General features: G+C 43.7%; 1 protein-coding gene across 1 annotated transcript; it reads left to right on the forward strand.

The window, feature by feature from the left end:
* The first annotated feature begins 466 nt into the window (after positions 1-466).
* Positions 467-21,333, forward strand: LOC311127382 (secretory carrier-associated membrane protein 1-like). Its single transcript, XM_084159230.1, has 9 exons — positions 467-647; positions 8,958-9,035; positions 9,543-9,653; positions 10,518-10,629; positions 10,764-10,892; positions 16,718-16,877; positions 16,995-17,096; positions 17,959-18,076; positions 18,484-21,333. The coding sequence occupies exons 1-9, from the start codon at positions 591-593 to the stop codon at positions 18,631-18,633; spliced, it is 1,017 nt and encodes a 338-aa protein (XP_084015356.1). The 5' UTR covers positions 467-590; the 3' UTR covers positions 18,634-21,333.
* The last annotated feature ends 725 nt before the right edge of the window (positions 21,334-22,058 follow it).

The raw sequence follows: 22,058 nt of genomic DNA on the forward strand, positions 1-22,058 counted from the left end.
GCGTGCTCAGTCCTCTTTTTTTTCCTGTAGTCCACAATCATCTCCTTTGTCTTGGTCACGTTGAGGGAGAGGTTGTTATCCTGGCACCACACGGCCAGGTCTCTGACCTCCTCCCTATAGGCTGTCTCATCGTTGTCTGTGATCAGGCCTACTACTGTTGTGTTGTCGGCAAACTTAATGATGGTGTTGGAGTCGTGACTGGCCATGCAGTCATGGGTGAACAGGGAGTACAGGAGGGGACTGAGCATGATGTTAACAATAATGTCAATGCTATAATGTTATTTGTCCTATAAAGGCGATTAACTATTCATTTTTTTATATTGTTAAACAACCTTCTGTCTGCTAACATTTCCTCATAAAATTTTACGAATTTCGACCGTTTGTATTATTTTTCACAATCTTCATTGCGGTACTTTTATTTAGAAGGAAAATCGCCGAGGTCACGGCCTGATTCTTGCTTATTCTTGCTGGCGGCACGGAGGTCAAAGCAATCCGCGACAATACTAGCTGCAGCCGTTGTTTTGAAGTACACCTGTTTATGTTTTACTACGACTTCGGTTTTTAATAATTGAAGACATCATCGAACTTCAATGTCAGATTTCGACCACAACCCGTTCGCGGACCCTGAATTCAATAACCCTTTTCAGGTAGGTGAAATACTCACCGGTCTGTCATTTGGCTATGCTAATTGTTTAGCCTGATTATGATAGCTAGCTAGCTATATAAGCTCTATTGAATTCAATTTAGCTTGCTAAGCTAAGCTAAATAGCTTTCTAGCGATAGCAGTGTCACGTCGTTTCCCCTGGCATGACACTGACAGCACAGCAGCAGTAACGTCAGCTAGCTAGCTGCAACACTTTATAGCAAACGTTTAACATTAGCCTAGGTCGAAAATATATTGTCATCTTCAACCTAGACGTTAACAGTAGCTAGCAATTCGTTCTTTTGAACAAAGATAAAGTTGTATCAGGCAATTATTTACAAACGATATTAGCTAGTACAGTAAGCTAGCTAGTTAGATGATTTAGCGTATTCTTGTCATGTGTGATGTTATCGGTGTCAGTATGCTGGCTGCTACATCTAGCTAGCTAACGTTAACTAGCTGAAGACTTGCCACCCATCTATTGTGGTGCGTCTTCTCCTGAAGTGTTTAGCTCTGCTAGACAGGTAGCGTATATGGTCTGACGTCACACACACACTTAGTTCTGTTCTGTGGCCTCATCTCATGATGATTCATTAAATACTTGTGAGTTATTCATTGAGGACAACTCATTGATGTTGGTAGGCAGCCAGCCAACTAGTGTCTAACGTTACACATGACAGCAGTGTTACAGACATGGTGGACATGACAGCAGTGGTACAGACTTCATCAGGCAAAAGTGTTGCTTGGATTAGACTGTGTGTAGCATTAACAATTTTTTATGTTATGGGAAACAACGTACCTTTTATATATGTCCAAAATACGCCCTTTCACAACTGACACAATGTAGGTTAATCTTCAATGGCCACACGCTGATGTTTACTAATGTAAAGGCTGCAGAGTTGAAGTCTGAGCACAACCCACATGCTATGGAAACGTGTGTGTGATGTATTTGGAAGAAGAGGGGGTGAATGGGAGCACTGCCTTTTGTTGTCAGTGATTCTGGGAATGATAATCCCACTCTTTGGGGGTATCCATCGGCTCAGCTAGCTTTGGACACAACATTGGGAGTCTGTATTGGTTGGACTCCCTGAGTTGGGCATTGTTCTGGTGGTTGGCGACAGACAATAACCATACCACAATATAACTGACTTCACCCAAAAAAAACGTTTCCTGTCAACAAAAGCATATGTATAAATTCTAGGAACTCTACTTATCAGACATAAAGTGAAATGTGTCCCTCACTATCAAATAAACATCTGAATCCAACTTTTGTCCAAAGCGCACCATATTCCTGTTGTGTAAACAGTGGTAGATTTTGTGCTAGGAAGTCTCACATGAAGTTCGTGGTCTAATGGCAGCCCGCTGTCTAACTTGGGATGAATATGGTGCGATTCGGACAAAAGTTGGATTCTAACGTTTATTTGATAGCTAGGGACACAGTTCACTTCATGTCTGGTAAGTAGAGTTCCTAGAGATTATACATATGCTTTTGTTGACAGGACATGTTATTTTGGTGAAGCCAGCTATATTGAGGTATGGTTATTTTCCGTCGCCAACCACCAGAATGATGTACAACTCAGGGAGTCCAACCAATAGACTCCCAATGTTGTGTCCCAAAGATAGCTCAACTGTTGACTTGGAATTCAATCACCACATTGTGATTGACTGGTGGAATACTCTATTCCAGCCAATAGTTTAAGTCGTTTTATCAAAACAACATGATATGATGGATGCCTACAGTCATTTGATGTGCTGCTGTGCTGTCATAATGTCACATCATATTCTGTGACCCCACCACATTTGCTTTCCAGGAATTCTGCATTGATACCTGCTACTGTGGTGGTTGTAAGATGAGATGTTGCATTGCTTTCATTATGATAATGGTAGCTTATTACTTAGATCTGTAGACTGTCTTTGTAGAAGTGTCTCACCAGGGAGAAACTGGGTATTTGATCCTCACAGCACATCTTACTCTATTTGCTTGGTAAACAGGACCTGCTTTATATTGTTTGCTTAGGCTGCTTCCTAGCTAAGTAAAACTCAACTCCATGATGTAGCCAACTTCATATCAACGGAGTTGAGCGGCGACTAGTGTGGGCGGACTGGAGCTCGCGACATCTCATAAGGACATTTACCCGTGTAATTGCGGGCTATTCTTTGGGTGCTGAAATCTGTAGTTTTTGATAAAAACTTCATTTTATGTGACGTTGCGCGCTCCAGTCCGCCCACACTAGGGTGCCGCTCAACTCCGTTGATGAGAAGTAGGCCTGCATCGCGGAGTTGAGTTTTACTTGGTTAGGTTACTTCCCAGGCTAGTTGTTGTACCTTGTTTTAGACACAAACCTCTTTCTTCCTTCCTTCTTTTATCACTTTCTCTCTCGCTCTCTTTCTCTCTCTTTCAATTAAATTATAGTTTACTCACTGCCACGGTTGCTTGCTCTGACGCGCGCGCACACACACACACTTACTTGCCCTTTGTGGTCCTTTAATCATTGCTTTGTCACTCCTTGAAGCAGCAGAGTTGCCCTCATTAAATTCTGTCCCCTCCTTGTTGTTTGGATGATGTGGCTTCGGCTGTAGGTTGATGCTTAGGCCTATGTATAAGGATAATTGATCGTAAGCATGGTTTTATTGTTAGTGAAGGAATTAATGGTGTACTTCCCACAGCTAACTGTGCTCTATAGAAATGTGTGTGTAACTCAACACGAGTTGTGGAGTGGTGTGCTGACCACAGCGCCACATAAACAGTCTTATTTATTGGGCTATACACGATTAGGCCCTCTATGCATTTCTCTGCTCTCACATATTGCTGCAGATTGTGGACCCCAGGAAGAGTAGCTGCTGCTATTGCAACAGCTAATGGGGATCCGAATGAAGGAAGAAAAAAATATATATATATATATATCTGTGGGTGTATGTACAGTGGGGAGAACAAGTATTTGATACACTGCCGATTTTGCAGGTTTTCCTACTTACAAAGCATGTAGAGGTCTGTACTTTTTATCATAGGTACACTTCAACTGTGAGAGACGGAATCTAAAACAAAAATCCAGAAAATCACATTGTATGATTTTTAAGTAATTCATTTGCATTTTATTGCATGACATAAGTATTTGATACATCAGAAAAGCAGAACTTAATATTTGGTACAGAAACCTTTGTTTGCAATTACAGAGATCATACGTTTCCTGTAGGTCTTGACCAGGTTTGCACACACTGCAGCAGGGATTTTGACCCACTCCTCCATACAGACCTTCTCCAGATCCTTCAGGTTTCGGGGCTGTCGCTGGGCAATATGGACTTTCAGCTCCCTCCAAAAAGTTTCTATTGGGTTCAGGTCTGGAAACTGGCTAGGCCACTCCAGAACCTTGAGATGCTTCTTACGGAGCCACTCCTTAGTTGCCCTGGCTGTGTGTTTCGGGTCGTTGTCATGCTGGAAGACCCAGCCACGACCCATCTTCAATGCTCTTACTGAGGGAAAGAGGTTGTTGGCCAAGATCTCCCGATACATGGCCCCATCCATCCTCCCCTCAATACGGTGCAGTCGTCCTGTCCTCTTTGCAGAAAAGCATCCCCAAAGAATGATGTTTCCATCTCCATGCTTCATGGTTGGGATGGTGTTCTTGGGGTTGTACTCATCCTTCTTCCTCCAAACACGGAGAGTGGAGTTTAGACCAAAAAGCTCTATTTTTGTCTCATCAGACCACATGATCTTCTCCCATTCCTCCTCTGGATCATCCAGATGGTAATTGGCAATCTTCAGACGGGCCTGGACATGCGCTGGCTTGAGCAGGGGGACCTTGCGTGTGCTGCAGGATTTTAATCCATGAAGGCGTAGTGTGTTACTAATGGTTTTCTTTGAGACTGTGGTCCCAGCTCTCTTCAGGTCATTAACCAGGTCCTGCCATGTAGTTCTGGGCTGATCCCTCACCTTCCACATGATCATTGATGCCCCACGAGGTGAGATCTTGCATGGAGCCCCAGACCGAGGGTGATTGACCGTCATCTTGAACTTCTTCCATTTTCTAATAATTGCGCCAACAGTTGTTGCCTTCTCACCAAGCTGCTTGCCTATTGTCCTGTAGCCCATCCCAGCCATCCCAGCAGGTCTACAATTTTATCCCTGATGTCCTTACACAGCTCTCTGGTCTTGGCCATTGTGGAGAGGTTGGAGTCTGTTTGATTGAGTGTGTGGACAGGTGTCTTTTATACAGATAACGAGTTCAAACAGGTGCAGTTAATACAGGTAATGAGTGGAGAACAGGAGGGCTTCGTAAAGAAAAACTAACAGGTCTGTGAGAGCCGGAATTCTTACTGGTTGGTAGGTGATCAAATACTTATGTCATGCAATAAAATGCAAATTAATTACTTAAAAATCATACAATGTGATTTTCTGGATTTTTGTTTTAGATTCCGTCTCTCACAGTTGAAGTGTACCTATGATAAAAATTACAGACCTCTACATGCTTTGTAAGTAGGAAAACCTGCAAAATCGGCAGTGTATCAAATACTTGTTCTCCCCACTGTATGTATGTACACTACCGTTCAAAAGTTTGGGGTCACTTAGAAATGTCCTTGTTTTCGAAAGAAAAGCAACTTTTTTGTCCATTAAATTAACATCAAATTGATCAGAAATACAGTGTAGACATTGTTAATGTTGTAAATGGCTATTGTAGCTGGAAACTGCAGATTTTTTATGGAATATCTACATAGGCGTACAGTGCGATTATTCGCATATGGAAGAAACACAAAATAACTGTCAATCTCCCTCGGCCTGGGGCTCCATGCAAGATCTCACCTCGTGGAGTTGCAATGATCATGAGAACGGTGAGGAATCAGCCCAGAACTACACAGGAGGATCTTGTCAATGATCTCAAGGCAGCTGGGACCATAGTCACCAAGAAAACATAATATCCATCAGACCAGAGGACATTTCTCCAAACAGTACAATCTTTGTCCCCATGTGCAGTTGCAAACCGTATTCTGGCTTTTTAATGGCGGTTTTGGAGCAGTGGCTTCTTCCTTGCTGAGCGGCCTTTCAGGTTATGTCGATATAGGACTCGTTTTACTGTGGATATAGATGCTTTTGTACCCGTTTCCTCCAGCATCTTCACAAGGTCCTTTGTTGTTCTGGGATTGATTTGCACTTTTCGCACCAAAATACGTAAATCTCTAGGAGACAGAACGCGTCTCCTTCCTGAGCGGTATGACGGCTGCGTGGTCCCATGGTGTTTATAGTTGCGTACTATTGTTTATACAGATGAACGTGGTACCTTCAGGCGTTTGGAAATTGCTCCCAAGGATGAACCAGACTTGTGGAGGTCTAGAGTTTTATTTCTGAGGTCTTGGCTGATTTCTTTTGATTTTCCCATGATGTCAAGCAAAGAGGCACTGAGTTTGAAGGTAGGTCTTGAAATACATCCACAGGTACACCTCCAATTGAGTCAAATTATGTCAATTAGCCTATCAGAAGCTTCTAAAGCCATGACATCATTTTCTGGAATTTTCCAAGCTGTTAAAGGCACAGTCAACTTAGTGTATGTAAACCTCTGACCCACTGGAATTGTGATACAAATTATTTCACTTATAATTCACTGTATGTAAACAATTGTATGAAAAATTACTTGTGTCATGCACAAAGTAGATGTCCTAACCGACTTGCCAAAACTATAGTTTATTAACAAGACATTTGTGGAGTGGTTGAAAATCAAGTTTTAATGACTCCAACCTAAGTGTATGTAAACTTCCGACTTCAACTGTGTGTGTGTGTATATATATCTCAGAAGAATCCGATGTGTGTGAACATACAGGATTGGTCATATTTCAGAGCTGGAAGTCTGTAGTGATTCCATCTAATGTGCTCCCATCTGAAGTGCTCCCATCTGTCACTTGAATTGGGACATGGGTGCCTGCCTCACCCCGGCCCTGAAGTGTTCCCATCTGTCACTTGAATTGGGACATGGGTGCCTGCCTCACCCCGGCCTGAAGTGTTCCCATCTGTCACTTGAATTGGGACATGGGTGCCTGCCTCACCCCGGCCCTGAAGTGTTCCCATCTGTCACTTGAATTGGGACATGGGTGCCTGCCTCACCCCGGCCCTGAAGTGTTCCCATCTGTCACTTGAATTGGGACATGGGTGCCTGCCTCACCCCGGTCCTAGTGGGCCGCTGTCCTGTTGTGTTTGGCTCCTCCCTGTCACTTAATGGATCAATAAATCACATATTGCACAGAGTTTACAGCACACACCTAGTTTCTCTGAAAAGTGATTAAAAGGCATGGATGAAAACCAGCAGGGACTGCGGTCTTCAATGACCGGATCTGTGCACCTCAGAATTAGGCCTAGGCTAACTTATTAGAACATAGACCACTGTCAGTAATGGCATTGTTAGTTGACTCCCCATTTCAGCCCGTTTTAGCCTTGAAGCCAGTAGCCTAGTGATTAATTCCATGCAACTCCGGGATCTCTTCAATAGTTCATGAAATCATATGGTGCTGTCATGGCGACAGCTGGTGCTTAGGGTATTTTTGACTGCTTTCCCCAGACTTGTTTCCTGCTCTTTCATGGTAGTGTCTCTTATCAAATCAATTGCCTTCATAAAAACCTATACCAAACAAACAGCTGATGAAGAAGTCGTCGTTGCGGTGTCTGTGTCACAGTGAGATCGGTGTAGAGAAGGAGAACTTATAGCCTATCTAACACACACCCACGTGTTTGTGTGTAAATGTTGTGCGTGTCAACGTTGTCTGTCAGCGTCGTTGTTGCTGTGGCAGTAGTGCCGGCGTGTACGGCTGCTTTCTCTCTCAGTGAGACGCTCTCAGTAGGAGAGGAATACTTCAGCTTCAAGTGGAGCTATGTTAGAGGCCCATCATTTCTAATATTAACTGAGATGGTTTTGTTGTGTTTCACATAGATTCAACAGGTTGGCCCGATCTAGGCTATGTTGTACTGTAGGCTAAGCAGTAGCCTATCCTGTAGTTTTGAAGTTCCATGGGGTGTGCTGGTACTTAAGCGCTGTGTGTATCTGGCTGTGCGTCAGGACCATATTAAAGATTCATCACGATACACCCTGAAATATTGATGACCTGCCTGTGGTCAGGAAAAGGAGCAGCCTGCCTCTGTTAAATACAGACATGAGACTCAATCAGAACAGAGGAGGAGGGTTAGACTTGGACAGATTGACTGATACTGGACTGTACCGGCTATAACTGGATATACTGGAATGCACTAGTCTGTAGCAGTCTATACTGGACTGGACTGCACTGGATTTATTGGCTAGGCCATCTTGGACTGCACTGAACCTGAGTATCATCTGAATTTATGCTGCATGAGTGAAACTTCTTGTCGTTGTGTGCTGGCTACCTAAAATGCACCCTACACACGCATGCATCCATGTGCACAGTACACACACACACAGCGACGATATAGCCTACACCAAGGCACACCTTATTCTCTGTTTCAGAGCTGACGGCAGCACACACCTGTGGACACAGTGGACACACACTAGTTAAACAATGCGCCAGTCCTGGGAGGTGCCCCTATAGGCCTACTTTTAGCACTTGGCAAATAGCCTACCTGTAGCCTCCCGGATTTACAAGGAGACTGGAGAAAAAGTAGGCCTATGAAACTGAGATTTTAACTGACTGAAACCAACCTGGAATCTGCATAGCCTAAACTAAAGGTTGATGAAATATAATGATTAGCCTAGACTGTGTATCTTTGTGTGTCTACACAGCACAGCATGACCACAGCAGTACCCAGAGCCCTTTCCTGTTCGTCTTTTTTCTTAGCAGAGGAAGGCGTTCTCTTCTCTCCTCTAACTAGTGGGCTCTGCCATATTTATAGCTGTCTGTGGTGGGGAAAATGATTGGAATCATCCCGTCTTTGCCAGTTTTGGATTATAACCCTGGGTTGACAGTGAAGGGTAGCCTGTTGTTGGGGGCGGTCTGTCTGCAGCCTTAGAACTGGAGGAATTATCTTCTTCAGATGAAAGTAAGTTCTGTTTGTCTGAGTTCATATTGACTTTTGAAAACCCGAGGCCAGGTTAGGTAGATGAGGCTGGTGGTGGTGGTGCTCTTGATTTGTAAGCAGACATCATAGTAAACTTAGGCTAGGCTAGCATCCACTACAGATGATCCATTCACGTCACACAGGAGTGGCTTCAGAGTTCAGTCATCACACCATGGCAATGCAGCAGATATAGGCTTGATTTACTACATGGGAGTGCAGCCTGTTGACTCCCTCACTGCTCCTGGTGATATACTGTATGTAGTAGTATGAACACTGACTTTGTTCTCTCTTTTCCTTTCCTATCAGGATCCGTCAGTGACACAAGTAACACAGAATGCTCCTCCAGGGTTGGAAGAGTACAACCCCTTCACAGATGCCAAGCCGGTGAGAACTGCACAGTACACTGCACACTGTTAGAGGTGCTGAGGAGAGGTGGGCTGGTGGATGTGTGAGAGCGACCATTGATGAGCTAGAAATAGAAGTGCTGATATGGGACTGATGGTGACTACAGATGATTAGTGTTCATTATGTTATTATATTCAGCGTCAAAAGCTTCCAGGAGGAGTGGTTGAAGATTCTGATTCACGAATGTCTGCTTCTCAATTGACACCCTGTTCCCCCTTTAGTTATATAATATGACATTTAGAAGACTCTTTTATGCAAAGCTACTTAGTCATGTGTGCATACATTTTTAAGTGGTCCTGGGAATCGAACCCACTATCCTGGCTTTGCAAGCACCATGCTTTACCAACTGAGCTACAGAGGACCACTAGTACACTACCTTGTTTTGACCTGAGCTACATGGGGTTCTTGTCAAAGGTAGTGCACTACATGGAGAATAGGGTGTCGTTTGACACTAAACCAGTGTGTGATGTTTGTATTTTCTCCCAGGTCCCCCCTGGCACGGCACCCAAAGTACCGGCCCCCACCACCAACACACAACCAGCCATCATGAAGCCGACGGAAGAACCGCCTGCATACTCACAGCCTCAACAGACACAGGTACCACACACACCGACCTCACATCCTTTTCTATCCTTTTACACCATGCAATTCCACCCCTCTGAAGAAAAGAGAGGAGAGCTCACTGTAGCGTTGGGTCTTCGGCTGCACCTTTTCGCTATGGAATGTATTTCCATATAAACAGCATGCTCGGGTGGGGTGACAGCTCCAGGCTACGAGGCAGCAGGCTCTCCCTCTGAGTGTGGCGTGTTCTAATAACAGCTGTTTGTGACCGTGTGGAGACAGCCTAGCTCCACACCTCGCCTCCTGAGGGAGAAGTGTAACTTAGTGTTTGCAAAAAGAGAGGTGTATTAGAGAGAGACGGATTACACAGGAAAAAGAAAACGCCTTATTCTAAAGTTTTAGGGACTTTTTATACCTCTACGGACACATCCATGTCCATGGGCATACACACTGAGATGGTTTCAGAATGCTGCTCCAGGAAGTTGGCAATGATAAGGCATGTGACTAGTTTCCTGTCTCTTGCCCTACAAATCATTCCTTCCTACCTTAAAGATGCACTGTGCAGTAATTTAGCATTTTGTAAAATAAGAAGCAGAGCGTTAATTATTCTGACTTGCATGGAGATAGAGTAGTTGGAGATGACTACTGGGACTGTGCAGTGATCTGTGCTGACACCGTAGTCTCTGCCAAACACACACACACAGAGAGACACAGAGATGCGTTACAAAAACTAAGTCAGCTCCCTCAATGTCAATTCCAAGTTGACTTGAAGTTAATTGTCAGAGATCAAATCAGATTTGTCAGCCATATGGAGCCTGATCTAGCCTGGATAACATCTACAACATCTCTGTGTACTGTATAGTGTCAGTGCGCCCTGTTTGACTATGTGTGTGTGTGTAGGAGCAGGTGCGGGCTGCAGCAGAGCTGCTGAGGAGACAGGAGGAGCTGGAGAGGAAGGCTGCAGAGCTAGACCGCCGGGAGAGAGAGATGCAGTCGCTCAACGCATCAGGAGGTTGGCACCAACCTTCCTACAACATTCAATGTTTCCACATTAAAACAACGTTAAGCTTTGTCAGACCCAAAAGTTCATACAACATCTTAGCAGAATCATTCAAGCATGTTTCTCCTCTCTCTCCTCTGTCTCAGGTAGGAAAAACAACTGGCCTCCCCTCCCAGAGAAGTTCCCTGTGGGTCCCTGTTTCTACCATGACATCACAGTGGACATCCCTGTAGATTTCCAGAAGACTGTCAAGATCATGTACTACATCTGGATGTGTGAGTGACTGTATCTATGTTCCCTATACCTCATAACCACATACGCCTAGCTCCAGTCTCTACCCAAGATCATGTACCTTATTTTCCGCACTATAAGGCGCACTTAAAAGCCTTTAATTTTCTCAAAAAACGACAGTGCGCCTTATAATCCGGAGCGCCTTATATATGGATCAATTGGTTAATTGGTTGATCCATACTGGTTGTACACGGCGCTCTGTCAAAATGTTTCAGTATGAAAAAACAATTTAATAATAATGAAATGTTTCAGTACGACTGGTAAACTACAAAGCCGCACCGCTTGCAGCATTACGGCTACTGTTGTCAGTAAACACCGTTACTGTGCTTACTCACAGTCCCACACCACTTGTGTGTGTATAAAGACCCCAAAATTGTTGTCAGAACGCTTAATAAAGTTGGACTTTATCTGACTGTTTTGTTGACATTCCCTTTAGCACAGCTCCATCTAGTGGATGCATAACGCAACCCCAGTCAAACGTTTGACTGCAGTATCTTCTATTCTATGCGCCTTATAATCCGGTGCGCCCTATATATGAAAACAGTTCTAAAATAGGCCATTCATTGAAGGTGCGCCTTATAATCCGGTGCGCCTTATAGTGCGGAAAATACGGTACTACATCTGGATAAGTGTGACCTCATATGTTAACTGCCCTGCTCCCTTGTCCAGTCAGACTCTACTATGGCAAAGGTACACTTTAGAATTGTACTTTCAATATGCCTGAACGTTTGCCTAAGTTATGTCGCAAGCTTTAAAAAAATACTATTCTCCAAATATCCAACTGTCTCTTTCAAAGTCTTGCCTGACAGCCAGTCCGTTAGAGCTGAAAAGGCCATTGAGAAGTGGTACAGAGGAACACATGAATGCAGCATGTATTAGATATGAGCTAATAGCACAGTGTAGAATTCTACTACCACATGATGCAGCTAGTCATGTGGTTGGTTATGTGACCGGGTCAGGTGACTGGGGGGAGGCTTTGAGAGTTCCAACCTGTCTAGGGCACTCCTACCTCTCTCGCTCTCCCCTCTCCTACAGTATCTCCCTTATTTCTCCATCTGCATATCTCTCTACCTCTCTGTCTCTCCCACCCTCTCCTCTCCTTTTCCCCACACCTTTATGTACTCTTCCCCATCTCACCAGAGAGCATTATAGAAGTGTTAGATTCCTCAGTATGGTTCAGAATCCTGCCACTATAGTTATGACTATACCATGCCAATGTGACTGTACACTACAACACACCAGACTTTATACAATGCCCAGAGCCATGCCATTATAATAGCCCCAAGGTAGAGTTCTGCTCATTGTGAATTATTTAATTGACCGTGTGTGTACGCTGTGTGTTTGTCTTGTGTGTGTGTGTGTGTACACTGTGTGTGTGTTCACTGTTTAGTTTAATAGGATCCCCATTAGCTACTGCACATGCAGCAGCTACTCTTCCTGGGGTCACAAAGTACAGATCAGTAGTAGACAAGAACAACAAGCTCACTCCGCCAACCCTGATGTTCTAGCAGTGTCTGAATCCTGGCTTAGGAAGGCCACCAAATATTCTGAAATTTCCATCCCCAACTACAACATTTTCCGTCTAGATAGAACTGCCAAAGGGGGTGGAGTTGCAATCTACTGTAGAGAGAGCCTGCAGAGCTCTATCATACTATCCAGGTCTGTGCCCAAACAGTTTGAGCTTCTACTTCTAAAAATCCACCTGTCCAGAAATAAGTCTCTCACTGTTGCCGCTTGCTACAGACCCCCCTCAGCCCCCAGCTGTGCCCTGGACACCATATGTGAATTGATTGCCCCCCATTTATCCTCAGAGTTCGTACTGCTTGGTGACCTAAATTGGGATATGCTTAACACCCCGGCCATCCTACAATCCAAACTAGATGCCCTCAATCTCACACAAATTATCAACGAACCTACCAGGTACAACCCTAAATCCGTAAACATGGGCACCCTCATAGATATCATCCTGACTAACTTACCCTCTAAATACACCTCCGCTGTCTTCAACCAGGATCTCAGCGATCACTGCCTCATTGCCTGCGTCCGTAACGGGTCCGCGGTCAAACAACCACCCTTCATCACTGTCAAACGCTCCCTAAAACACTTTAGCGAGCAGGCCTTCCTAATTGACCTGGCCCAGGTATCCTGGATGGATATCGATCTCATTCCGTCAGTAGAGGATGCCTGGTTGTTCTTTAAAAGTAATTTCCTCTCAATCTTAAATAAACAAGATTATATAAAAAAAAAATACAGAACTAAGAACATATATAGCCCCTGGTTCTCCTCAGACTTGACTGCCCTTGACCAGCACAGAAACATCCTGTGGTGTACTGCATTAGCATCGAATAGCCCCCGCGATATGCAACTTTTCAGGGAATTTAGGAACCAATATACACAAGCAGTTAGGAAAGCAAAGGCTAGCTTTTTCAAACAGAAATTTGCATCCTGTAGCACTAACTCCAAAAAGTTTTGGGACACTGTAAAGTCCATGGAGAATAAGAGCACCTCCTCCCAGCTGCCCACTGCACTGAGGCTAGGAAACACTATCACCACCGATAAATCTACAATAATCGAGAATTTCAACAAGCATTTTGCTACAGCTGGCCATGCTTTCCACCTGGCTACCACTACCCCGGCCACCAGCTCTGCACCCTCCGCTGCAACTTGCCCATGCCCCCCCCCCCCCCCCCCGCTTCTCCTTCACACAAATTCAGACAGCTGATGTTCTGAAAGAGCTGCAAAATCTGGACCCCTACAAATCATCTGGGCTAGACAATCTGGACCCTTTCTTTCTAAAACTAGCCGCCGAAATTGTCGCAACCCCTATTACTAGCCTGTTCAACTTCTCTTTCGTAACGTCTGAGATCCCCAGAGATTGGAAAGCTGCTGCGGTCGGGGGTGACACTCTAGATCCAAACTGTTACAGACCTATATCCATCCTGTCCTGCCTTTCGAAAGTATTTGAAAGCCAAGTTAACAAACAGATCACCGACCATTTCGAATCCCACCGTACCTTCTCCGCTATGCAATCCGGTTTCCGAGCTGGTCATGGGTGCACCTCAGCCACGCTCAAGGTCCTAAACGATATTATAACCGCGATCGATAATAGACAGTACTGTGCAGCCGTCTTCATCGACCAGGCCAAGGCTTTCGACTCTGTCAACCACCGCATTCTTATTGGCAGACTAAATAGCCTTGGTTTCTCAAATGACTGCCTCGCCTGGTTCACCAACTACTTCTCAGATAGAGTTCAGTGTGTCAAATCGGAGGGCCTGTTGTCTGGACCTATGGCAGTCTCTATGGGGGTGCCACAGGGTTCAATTCTTGGGCCGACTCTTTTTTCTGTGTATATCAATGATGTCACTCTTGCTGCTGGTGTCTCTCAGATCCACCTCTACGCAGACGACACCATTTTGTATACATCTGGCCCTTCATTGGACACTGTGTTAACAAACCTCCAAACGAGCTTCAATGCCATACAACACTCCTTCCGTAGCCTCCAACTGCTCTTAAACACTAGTAAAACTAAATGCATGCTCTTCAATCGAACGCTGCTTGCACCCGCCCACCCGACTAGAATCACTACTCTCGACGGGTCTGACCTAGAGTATGTGGACAACTACAAATACCTAGGTGTCTGGTTAGACTGTAAACTCTCCTTCTAGACTCACATTAAGCATCTCCAATCCAAAGTTAAATCTAGAATCGGCTTCCTATTTCGCAACAAAGCCTCCTTCACTCATGCTGCCAAACATGCCCTCGTAAAACGGACTATACTACCGATCCTTGACTTCGGCGATGTCATTTACAAAATAGCCTCCAACACTCTACTCAGCATATTGGATGTAGTCTATCACAGTGCCATCCGTTTTGTCACCAAAGCCCCATATACTACCCACCACTGTGACCTGTACGCTCTTGTTGGCTGGTCCTCACTACAGATTCGTCGCCAAACCCACTGGCTCCAGGCCATCTATAAATCACTGCTAGGCAAATCCCTGCCTTATATTAGCTCATTGGTCACCATAGCAACACCCACCCGTAGTCTGCGCTCCAGCAGGTATATCTCACTGGTCATCCCCAAAGCCAACACCTCCTTTGGCCGCCATTCCTTCCAGTTCTCTGCTGCCAATGACTGGAACGAATTGCAAAAATCTCTGAAGACTCTTATCTCCCTCACTAACTTTAAGCATCAGTTGTCAGAGCACCTTACCGATCACTGCACCTGTACACAGCCCATCTGAAATTAGCCCACTCAACTACCTCATCCCCATATTGTTATTTATTTTTGCTAATTTGCACCCCAGTATCTCTATTTGCACATCATCTCTTGCACATCTATCATTCCAGTGTTAATATTAATTGTAATTATTTTGCACTATGACCTATTTATTGCCTTACCTCCATAACTTACTACATTCGCACACACTGTATATATATTTTCTGTTGTATTTTTGACTTTATCTTTTGTTTTACCCCATATGTAACTCTGTTGTTTTTATCGCACTGCTTTGCGTTATCTTGGCCAGGTCGCAGTTGTAAATGAGAACTTGTTCTCAACTGGCTTACCTGGTTAAATAAAGGTGAAATAAAAATAAAATATTACATTAAATTTAAAAAAACAAGTTGTATATAGGAAAGACACCAAGAGACAACAAAAATACTATTTACACACTATTCATATTCTTATATACACTACAGTTAAATTAGATCTTTAGAAAGAGGAGAGGTGCTGTGATACAATATTTTTTAAAGCTAAACTTGCTTTTTGCCTGAGTAACCTCTGGTGGCAGTGCATTCCACGATGACAAGGCTCTATACATACACTACCGTTCAAAAGTTTGGGGTCACTTAGAAATGTCCTTGTTTTCGAAAGAAAAGCAATTTTTTGGTCCATTTAAAATAACATCAAATTGATCAGAAATACAGTGTAGACATTGTTAATGTTGTAAATGGCTATTGTAGCTGGAAACGGCATATTTTTTATGGAATATCTACATAGGCGTACAGAGGCCCATTATCAGCAACCATCAGTCCTGTGTTCCAATGGCACGTTGTGTTTGCTAATCCAAGTTTATCATTTTAAAAGGCTAATTGATCATTAGAAAACCATTTTGCAATTATGTTAGCATAGCTGAAAACTGTTGTGCTGATTAAAGAAGCAATAAAAGTGGCCTTCTTGAGACTAGTTGAGTATCTGGAGCATCAGCAATTGTGGGTTCGATTACAGGCTCAGAATGGCCAGAAACAAATAACTTTCTTCTGAAACTCGTCAGTCTATTCTTGTTCTGAGAAATGAAGGAAATGTATTTCAAATTTCTTGGCAAGAAATTGCCAAGAAACTGAAGATCTCGTACAACGCTGTGTACTACTCCCTTCACAGAACAGCGCAAACTGGCTCTAACCAGAATAGAAAGAGGAGTGGGAGGCCCCGGTGCACAACTGAGCAAGAGGACAAATACATTAGTGTCTAGTTTGAGAAACAGACGCCTCACAGGTCCTCAACTGGCAGCTTCATTAAATAGTACCCGCAAAACACCAGTCTTTTGAATCTTTTCTTTTTATTGGCCAGTCTGCCTAGAAGGTCAGCATCTCGGAGTCACCTCTTCACTGTTGATGTTGAGGCCTCCCACTCCTCTTTCTATTCTGGTTAGAGACAGTTTCAGATAGAAATGTAATGTTTAGAGTTGATCTCTACACCTTTATTCTACACAACAAAGATTTATATCAGCTCTGTACGTTACATTTCTATCTGCAACGTATTTAATGTTAACTAACCAATGGTATGGTGTTTATGGTTCTGCTCCAGTCCACACGGGGACACTGTTTGCCAACATGTTTGGCTGTCTGGCCTGGTTCTGTGTGGATGCGTCCAGGGGAGTGGACTTCGGCCTGTCCATGCTCTGGTTCATGATCTTCACTCCCTGCTCCTTCGTCTGCTGGTACAGACCCCTCTACGGAGCCTTCAGGTGGCTACACACAAACACACAAACAAACAAACAAACAAACAAACAAACAAACAAACATGTCTTTCAGTCAACATTAAACAGCAAACTTTCTCCCCCTCTCCCTTTCTCTCTCTCCAGGAGTGACAGCTCATTCCGTTTCTTCGTCTTCTTCTTCGTCTACATCTGTCAGTTTGGTGTTCACGTGATGCAGTCCATTGGCATCTCCGGCTGGGGTGCCAGGTGAGGACAGGAAGCTGTCACAGATATTAACAGGAAGTGACACAGTCACACTGTTCTCTGAGAATAGACCCAGGGCATCGTTCAAGAGGGTGCAACGTACTGAACTTTGATTGCACATAGAAATACAATCAATAAAGGTTACATGTAATTCACCCTTTAATCTTGTCTATAGTTGTCCTTTTCTCCTGCAGTGAGTGACACGGCCACACTGTTCTCTGACATCACTTGGAAAAGATTCAGTACATGTTATTCACCCTGATATTGATTGAGATTCAGTACATGTTATTCACCCTGATATTGATTGAGATTCAGTACATGTTATTCACCCTGATATTGATAGATTCAGTACATGTTATTCACCCTGATATTGATAGAGATTCAGTACATGTTATTCACCCTGATATTGATAGATTCAGTACGTTATTCACCCTGATATTGATAGATTCAGTACATGTTATTCACCCTGATATTGATAGATTCAGTACGTTATTCACCCTGATATTGATAGATTCAGTACATGTTATTCAACCTGATATTGATAGTTTCAGTACGTTATTCAACCTGATATTGATAGAGATTCAGTACATGTTATTCACCCTGATATTGATAGAGATTCAGTACATGTTATTCACCCTGATATTGATAGAGATTCAGTACATGATATTGATAGAGATTCAGTACATGTTATTCACCCTGATATTGATAGAGATTCAGTACATGTTATTCACCCTGATATTGATAGAGATTCAGTACATGTTATTCACCCTGATATTGATAGAGATTCAGTACATGTAATTCACCCTGATATTGATAGAGATTCAGTACATCAAATCCTGTCTCTGGTTGTCCTTCTCTCCTCTAGTGGGTGGATCTCAGCTCTGACTGGTCTGAATAAGAGCATCCCTGTTGGCATCATCATGATCCTCATCGCTGCTCTCTTCACTGCCCTTGCTACCATGTCCCTCATCATGTTCAAAAAGGTACCACACACACACAATTTCTCATCATATTCATAAAGGTATGAATGAGACTCAGCCTTTCACCATGTTAGAGACGATGAGACTATGGAACCAGAACACCCACACAGTCTCTGAGATGATGAACACAGGGTATTTATAGACGTGCTCAAGTAGATAATTACCTCCGCTCTTCTCACTGCTCTCCCTCTCCTTTCTTCCTCCCTTCCTCTCTTCCTCTCCCCCCTCCCTCCCTACTCCCCCCCCCTTCCTCCCTACTCTACCCCCCCCTTCCTCCCTACTCTACCCCCTTCCTCCCTACTCTACCCCCTTCCTCCCTACTCTACCCCCTTCCTCCCTACTCTACCCCCTTCCTCCCTACTCTACCCCCTTCCTCCCTACTCTACCCCCACCCCCCCTCATTTCTTCAGGTACATGGTATGTACCGCACCACTGGGGCCAGCTTTGAGAAGGCCCAGGCAGAGTTCGCCACGGGCGTCATGGCCAACAAGACGGTCCAGACAGCCGCCGCTACCGCAGCCTCCAACGCCGCCAGCGGAGCATTCAAGCAACAGATTTGATTGGTCCGAAGAGCCACCTAGAGCCCGCCCTCTTTCTTCTCTCCGTCCAATCCAAGCTCCAGAGCGAACTGGAGTTTCCCTGCCCTCCTAACCTAGCTCTACTGACATGACTAGCATGACACCTAGAAGGATGAGACCAATGATGTCATAGTAGATGAAAACAGGAAGTAGACATGAGAGGCTTGTTTGAATCGTTTCATTCAGTTCCATTTGTCTCCCAGTGCAGATGTACTTCCTGTAGAATCTTTGAGGTTTATGACATCACCTTCTGATCCCTCTCCGTCTCATTCTGCTCACATGGCGACACCCAGCTTCCACCAAGCCCCGCCTCTCACCTGCCCTGAGGGCTGTAACTCCGCCCACCCCAGTGACTTTATTAATGCACTCCTGTCCTGTCTCTTACCCTACAACCCTTAGTCATGTCACAAAGTGTTTGCAAACTTTCCTTTGAGTGTGTAGCTGTGTGTATGGGTGTGCAGCTGTCTGTGTATGCGTGCGTATATGGATATTAGTCTCTCCATATGTTGATGCTGAGGCCTATACATTGTGTGAGTACCAGCTATAGATTATATTCTTTCTCTCACTCCCTCTAAAGCATTGTACCAAGTCAATTCACTGCACCAAGACTATTTTAGCTGTAGCTATCCATTCACTTCTACAACTAAATTATTAACTGGATTTAGCCAAGTACTGTTAAAATGTAACACTTGTTTACTTCTTTTGAAACCTGAGCCGGTCAGGCCGAGATGGGCACTAGTCAGTGAGTCTGTCCTCTGGTGGTGAGACCGGCTAGTGTTGATGATGAATGCTGTGCATTCCACAATGTTGTGTTTAATACCTCGGAATGATCACATCTAAATGGTTTAATCTCAAGAAGTGAGTGAAAACTGATCAGAACTCAATCAGGAAGGGTACTATTATATCTGTTCAGTTCATACACTAGGACACTCACGTGAGATGTTATTGTTCAGTTAACATTATGATTAAAAGAGAGCAGTTTGCTCTGACACCTGTGGTCGAGTCTATCTTCCAAACTTAACAGGTACGCTTCTCAGAAATCAGGATTCTGTCTTTGCTGTCTTGGTTATACTTTTCATAACCGTGTCTTCTCTTTCTCACAGCCTTGTAGTCTTGCCTTTGATAACATTTGATCAAAATACCTTTTAATATAAACAAAGAACCAGATGACATGAACCTAAATGTCATAGCCTCTATCCTTGTCCCTTGCTTTAGTGGTAAAGTTGCACTTCATGTAGACACTCCTTCACACAGACACATCCACCCAATAGCTGTATTTTAGGCCTTCAGACCTGCACAGACACATGTATGCTAGCTAAGCTAGATGCTAACAACTTGACTCCAGTGAGAGAGAGAGCTAGCTAGTCTCCAGCCTTGGTTTTCTAGTGGAGACATACCTCAGTTAGTTAGTACTATTCAGGATAATATCAAGATGTAATGTACTCTTTATGTGCATGACAAAGCTTGCAGATCAACTGGACACTACTCTGGTCTAGGCATCTGTGTGTATAGAAGTCTATGGTTACACTCCAGTGAGTGAGTGAACTGATGAAAAAGGAGTATTCTGTCTGTTTGAAGTTGATGCTGTGCATTAAAGTGAATCAGTCCAGTAGTCCCTCTTTCTCCAAACACTCCTTCAGAACAGGAGATATCATTGGTTATATCCCAGTTATATCATTGGTCTGTGCTGTATGGCTGTGTAGACGCTGATAGCCTGAGTATTAATTATATTATCTTCATCGCATGATTGAGTGAAAGGAGAGATCCCCCAGTGTTTTATGTCTTCATGTTTATTGGTTTGTTTGTCTGTTCTGTGTCTTCCTCTGTTGGATTTGATTCATCATGTTAGATAGAAAGTACTGAATAAGTTCTGATTCCATTCAATTTAACATGTCTTGTTTTGAGTGTTTATAACTGTGAACCTACCTGTGACTTTCAGCCTTTGAGTGTGACATGAAGAGGGGTTGGGGATGTTAGAGGGGTGCACATGTGTGCTGTAATATCATTGATGTGTGTGTTGCGGGGTGTGTCAGTCAAAGTGAAGTCTTAACAAGTATAGCTGGTTGTTCAGTTGAACACTAATGTGGGCAGAGGCAGAGACAGGCTGACATCTTCATGTTTTTCCTCCTTTTTATACTTTCCTGCTTTCCTTAGTCTAATAGTCATTCATCTCTCTTTTTGTGGTCTTGAGTATGAGTGTATGCCTGTGAATATGTGTGTGTGCTGAGCTACTTTAAGTTATTCTACATATTTTGAAAATCTGAACGAATGGCACCTGAATGTTCCTGTTAAATATTTGTTGGCTTGGAAACAAAAAATGCATGAACTGGGAAATGTGAGGAAGTCAGTAGGTGAAACTAAGCAATGTTAGTGTTTTGAGATTAACTGTGGCTTTAACTTGTGCTTTTTAATCAATGTATCAAGTATATAGTATAAAAACACAGAATTATTATGAAATTTGTCTTGCTCATCTCTGACAATGGAATCAATTGAAGTTATTTAAAAAATAAAGCAGACTTTAAGGGATGTTTGTTGATTTTGTCAAATTTGACAACTGGTCGGCTGGTATCCTGAATTTCATTGTACTGTACATAAACTCTCTTCTCTCCTTTAAGTCGCATGTTGAGTAGTTTGTTTTGTATATTTATTGTATTAACACAGAATAAAATTCAGAAGTCAACTACCTCCTTTTTTCGCAATGATATTTTCTGGAAGGGTGTTCAAAGCTGTACTACTAGTTGATGGCCAGCAGAGGTCAGTAGAAACCAAAGGATCTGGAGGAGGACTGAACGGTGGTTGATCAGTTGTTATGGATTGTGACACTACTACATTGATCCTTCAGCTAAAGTTCTAGACGTCCTTGTGATTTACTGATATTATGGTGGGTAATCTTTAATGAACAGATACCAGGGACAAAGACTTGAAGAGATAGAAAGGAACAAAAAGACTAGGGGATCAGATGGCCTCATGCCTAACTACATGCGTGATTCCACTTCCTCCTCACAGTGATCATGTGCTCAATTTTCAACCAATGAGGGGATATGATTAAACTGGCCCGGGCACCCGGTAGGCGGTTTGTACTAGGTGAAAAGTGATTGCATTCGTTTTGGAAACGGGCTGCCTCCCGAACATGAGTCGGGTGCCCGTTCTGGCTAATGCTGAAGTTGGCTCAAAGTGAAAGTGAAGTACAAAAATATAAACACAACAAAGATTTTACTGAGTTACAGTAAAATCAGTAGGTGGGGCGGCAGGTAGCTTAGTGGTTAAGAGCGTTGTGCCAGTAACCGAAAGGTCGCTGGTTCTAATCCCCGAGCCAACTAGGTGAAAAATCTGTCGATGTGCCCTTGAGCAAGGCACTTAACCCTAATTGCTCCTGTAAGTCGCTCTGGATACGTCTGCTAAATAAT

This window comes from Coregonus lavaretus, assembly GCF_964263955.1.
Source record: "Coregonus lavaretus genome assembly, chromosome: 4".
In the NCBI taxonomy this organism is placed as follows: domain Eukaryota; kingdom Metazoa; phylum Chordata; class Actinopteri; order Salmoniformes; family Salmonidae; genus Coregonus; species Coregonus lavaretus.

Bases quoted from the DNA above. Each gene is read 5' to 3' on its own strand.
- LOC311127382 (XM_084159230.1), top strand. From the start codon at position 591: ATGTCAGATTTCGACCACAACCCGTTCGCGGACCCTGAATTCAATAAC. The intron at 9,036-9,542 runs GTGAGAACTGCA...ATTTTCTCCCAG, and splicing joins CCTTCACAGATGCCAAGCCG to GTCCCCCCTGGCACGGCACC. The intron at 9,654-10,517 runs GTACCACACACA...GTGTGTGTGTAG, and splicing joins CACAGCCTCAACAGACACAG to GAGCAGGTGCGGGCTGCAGC.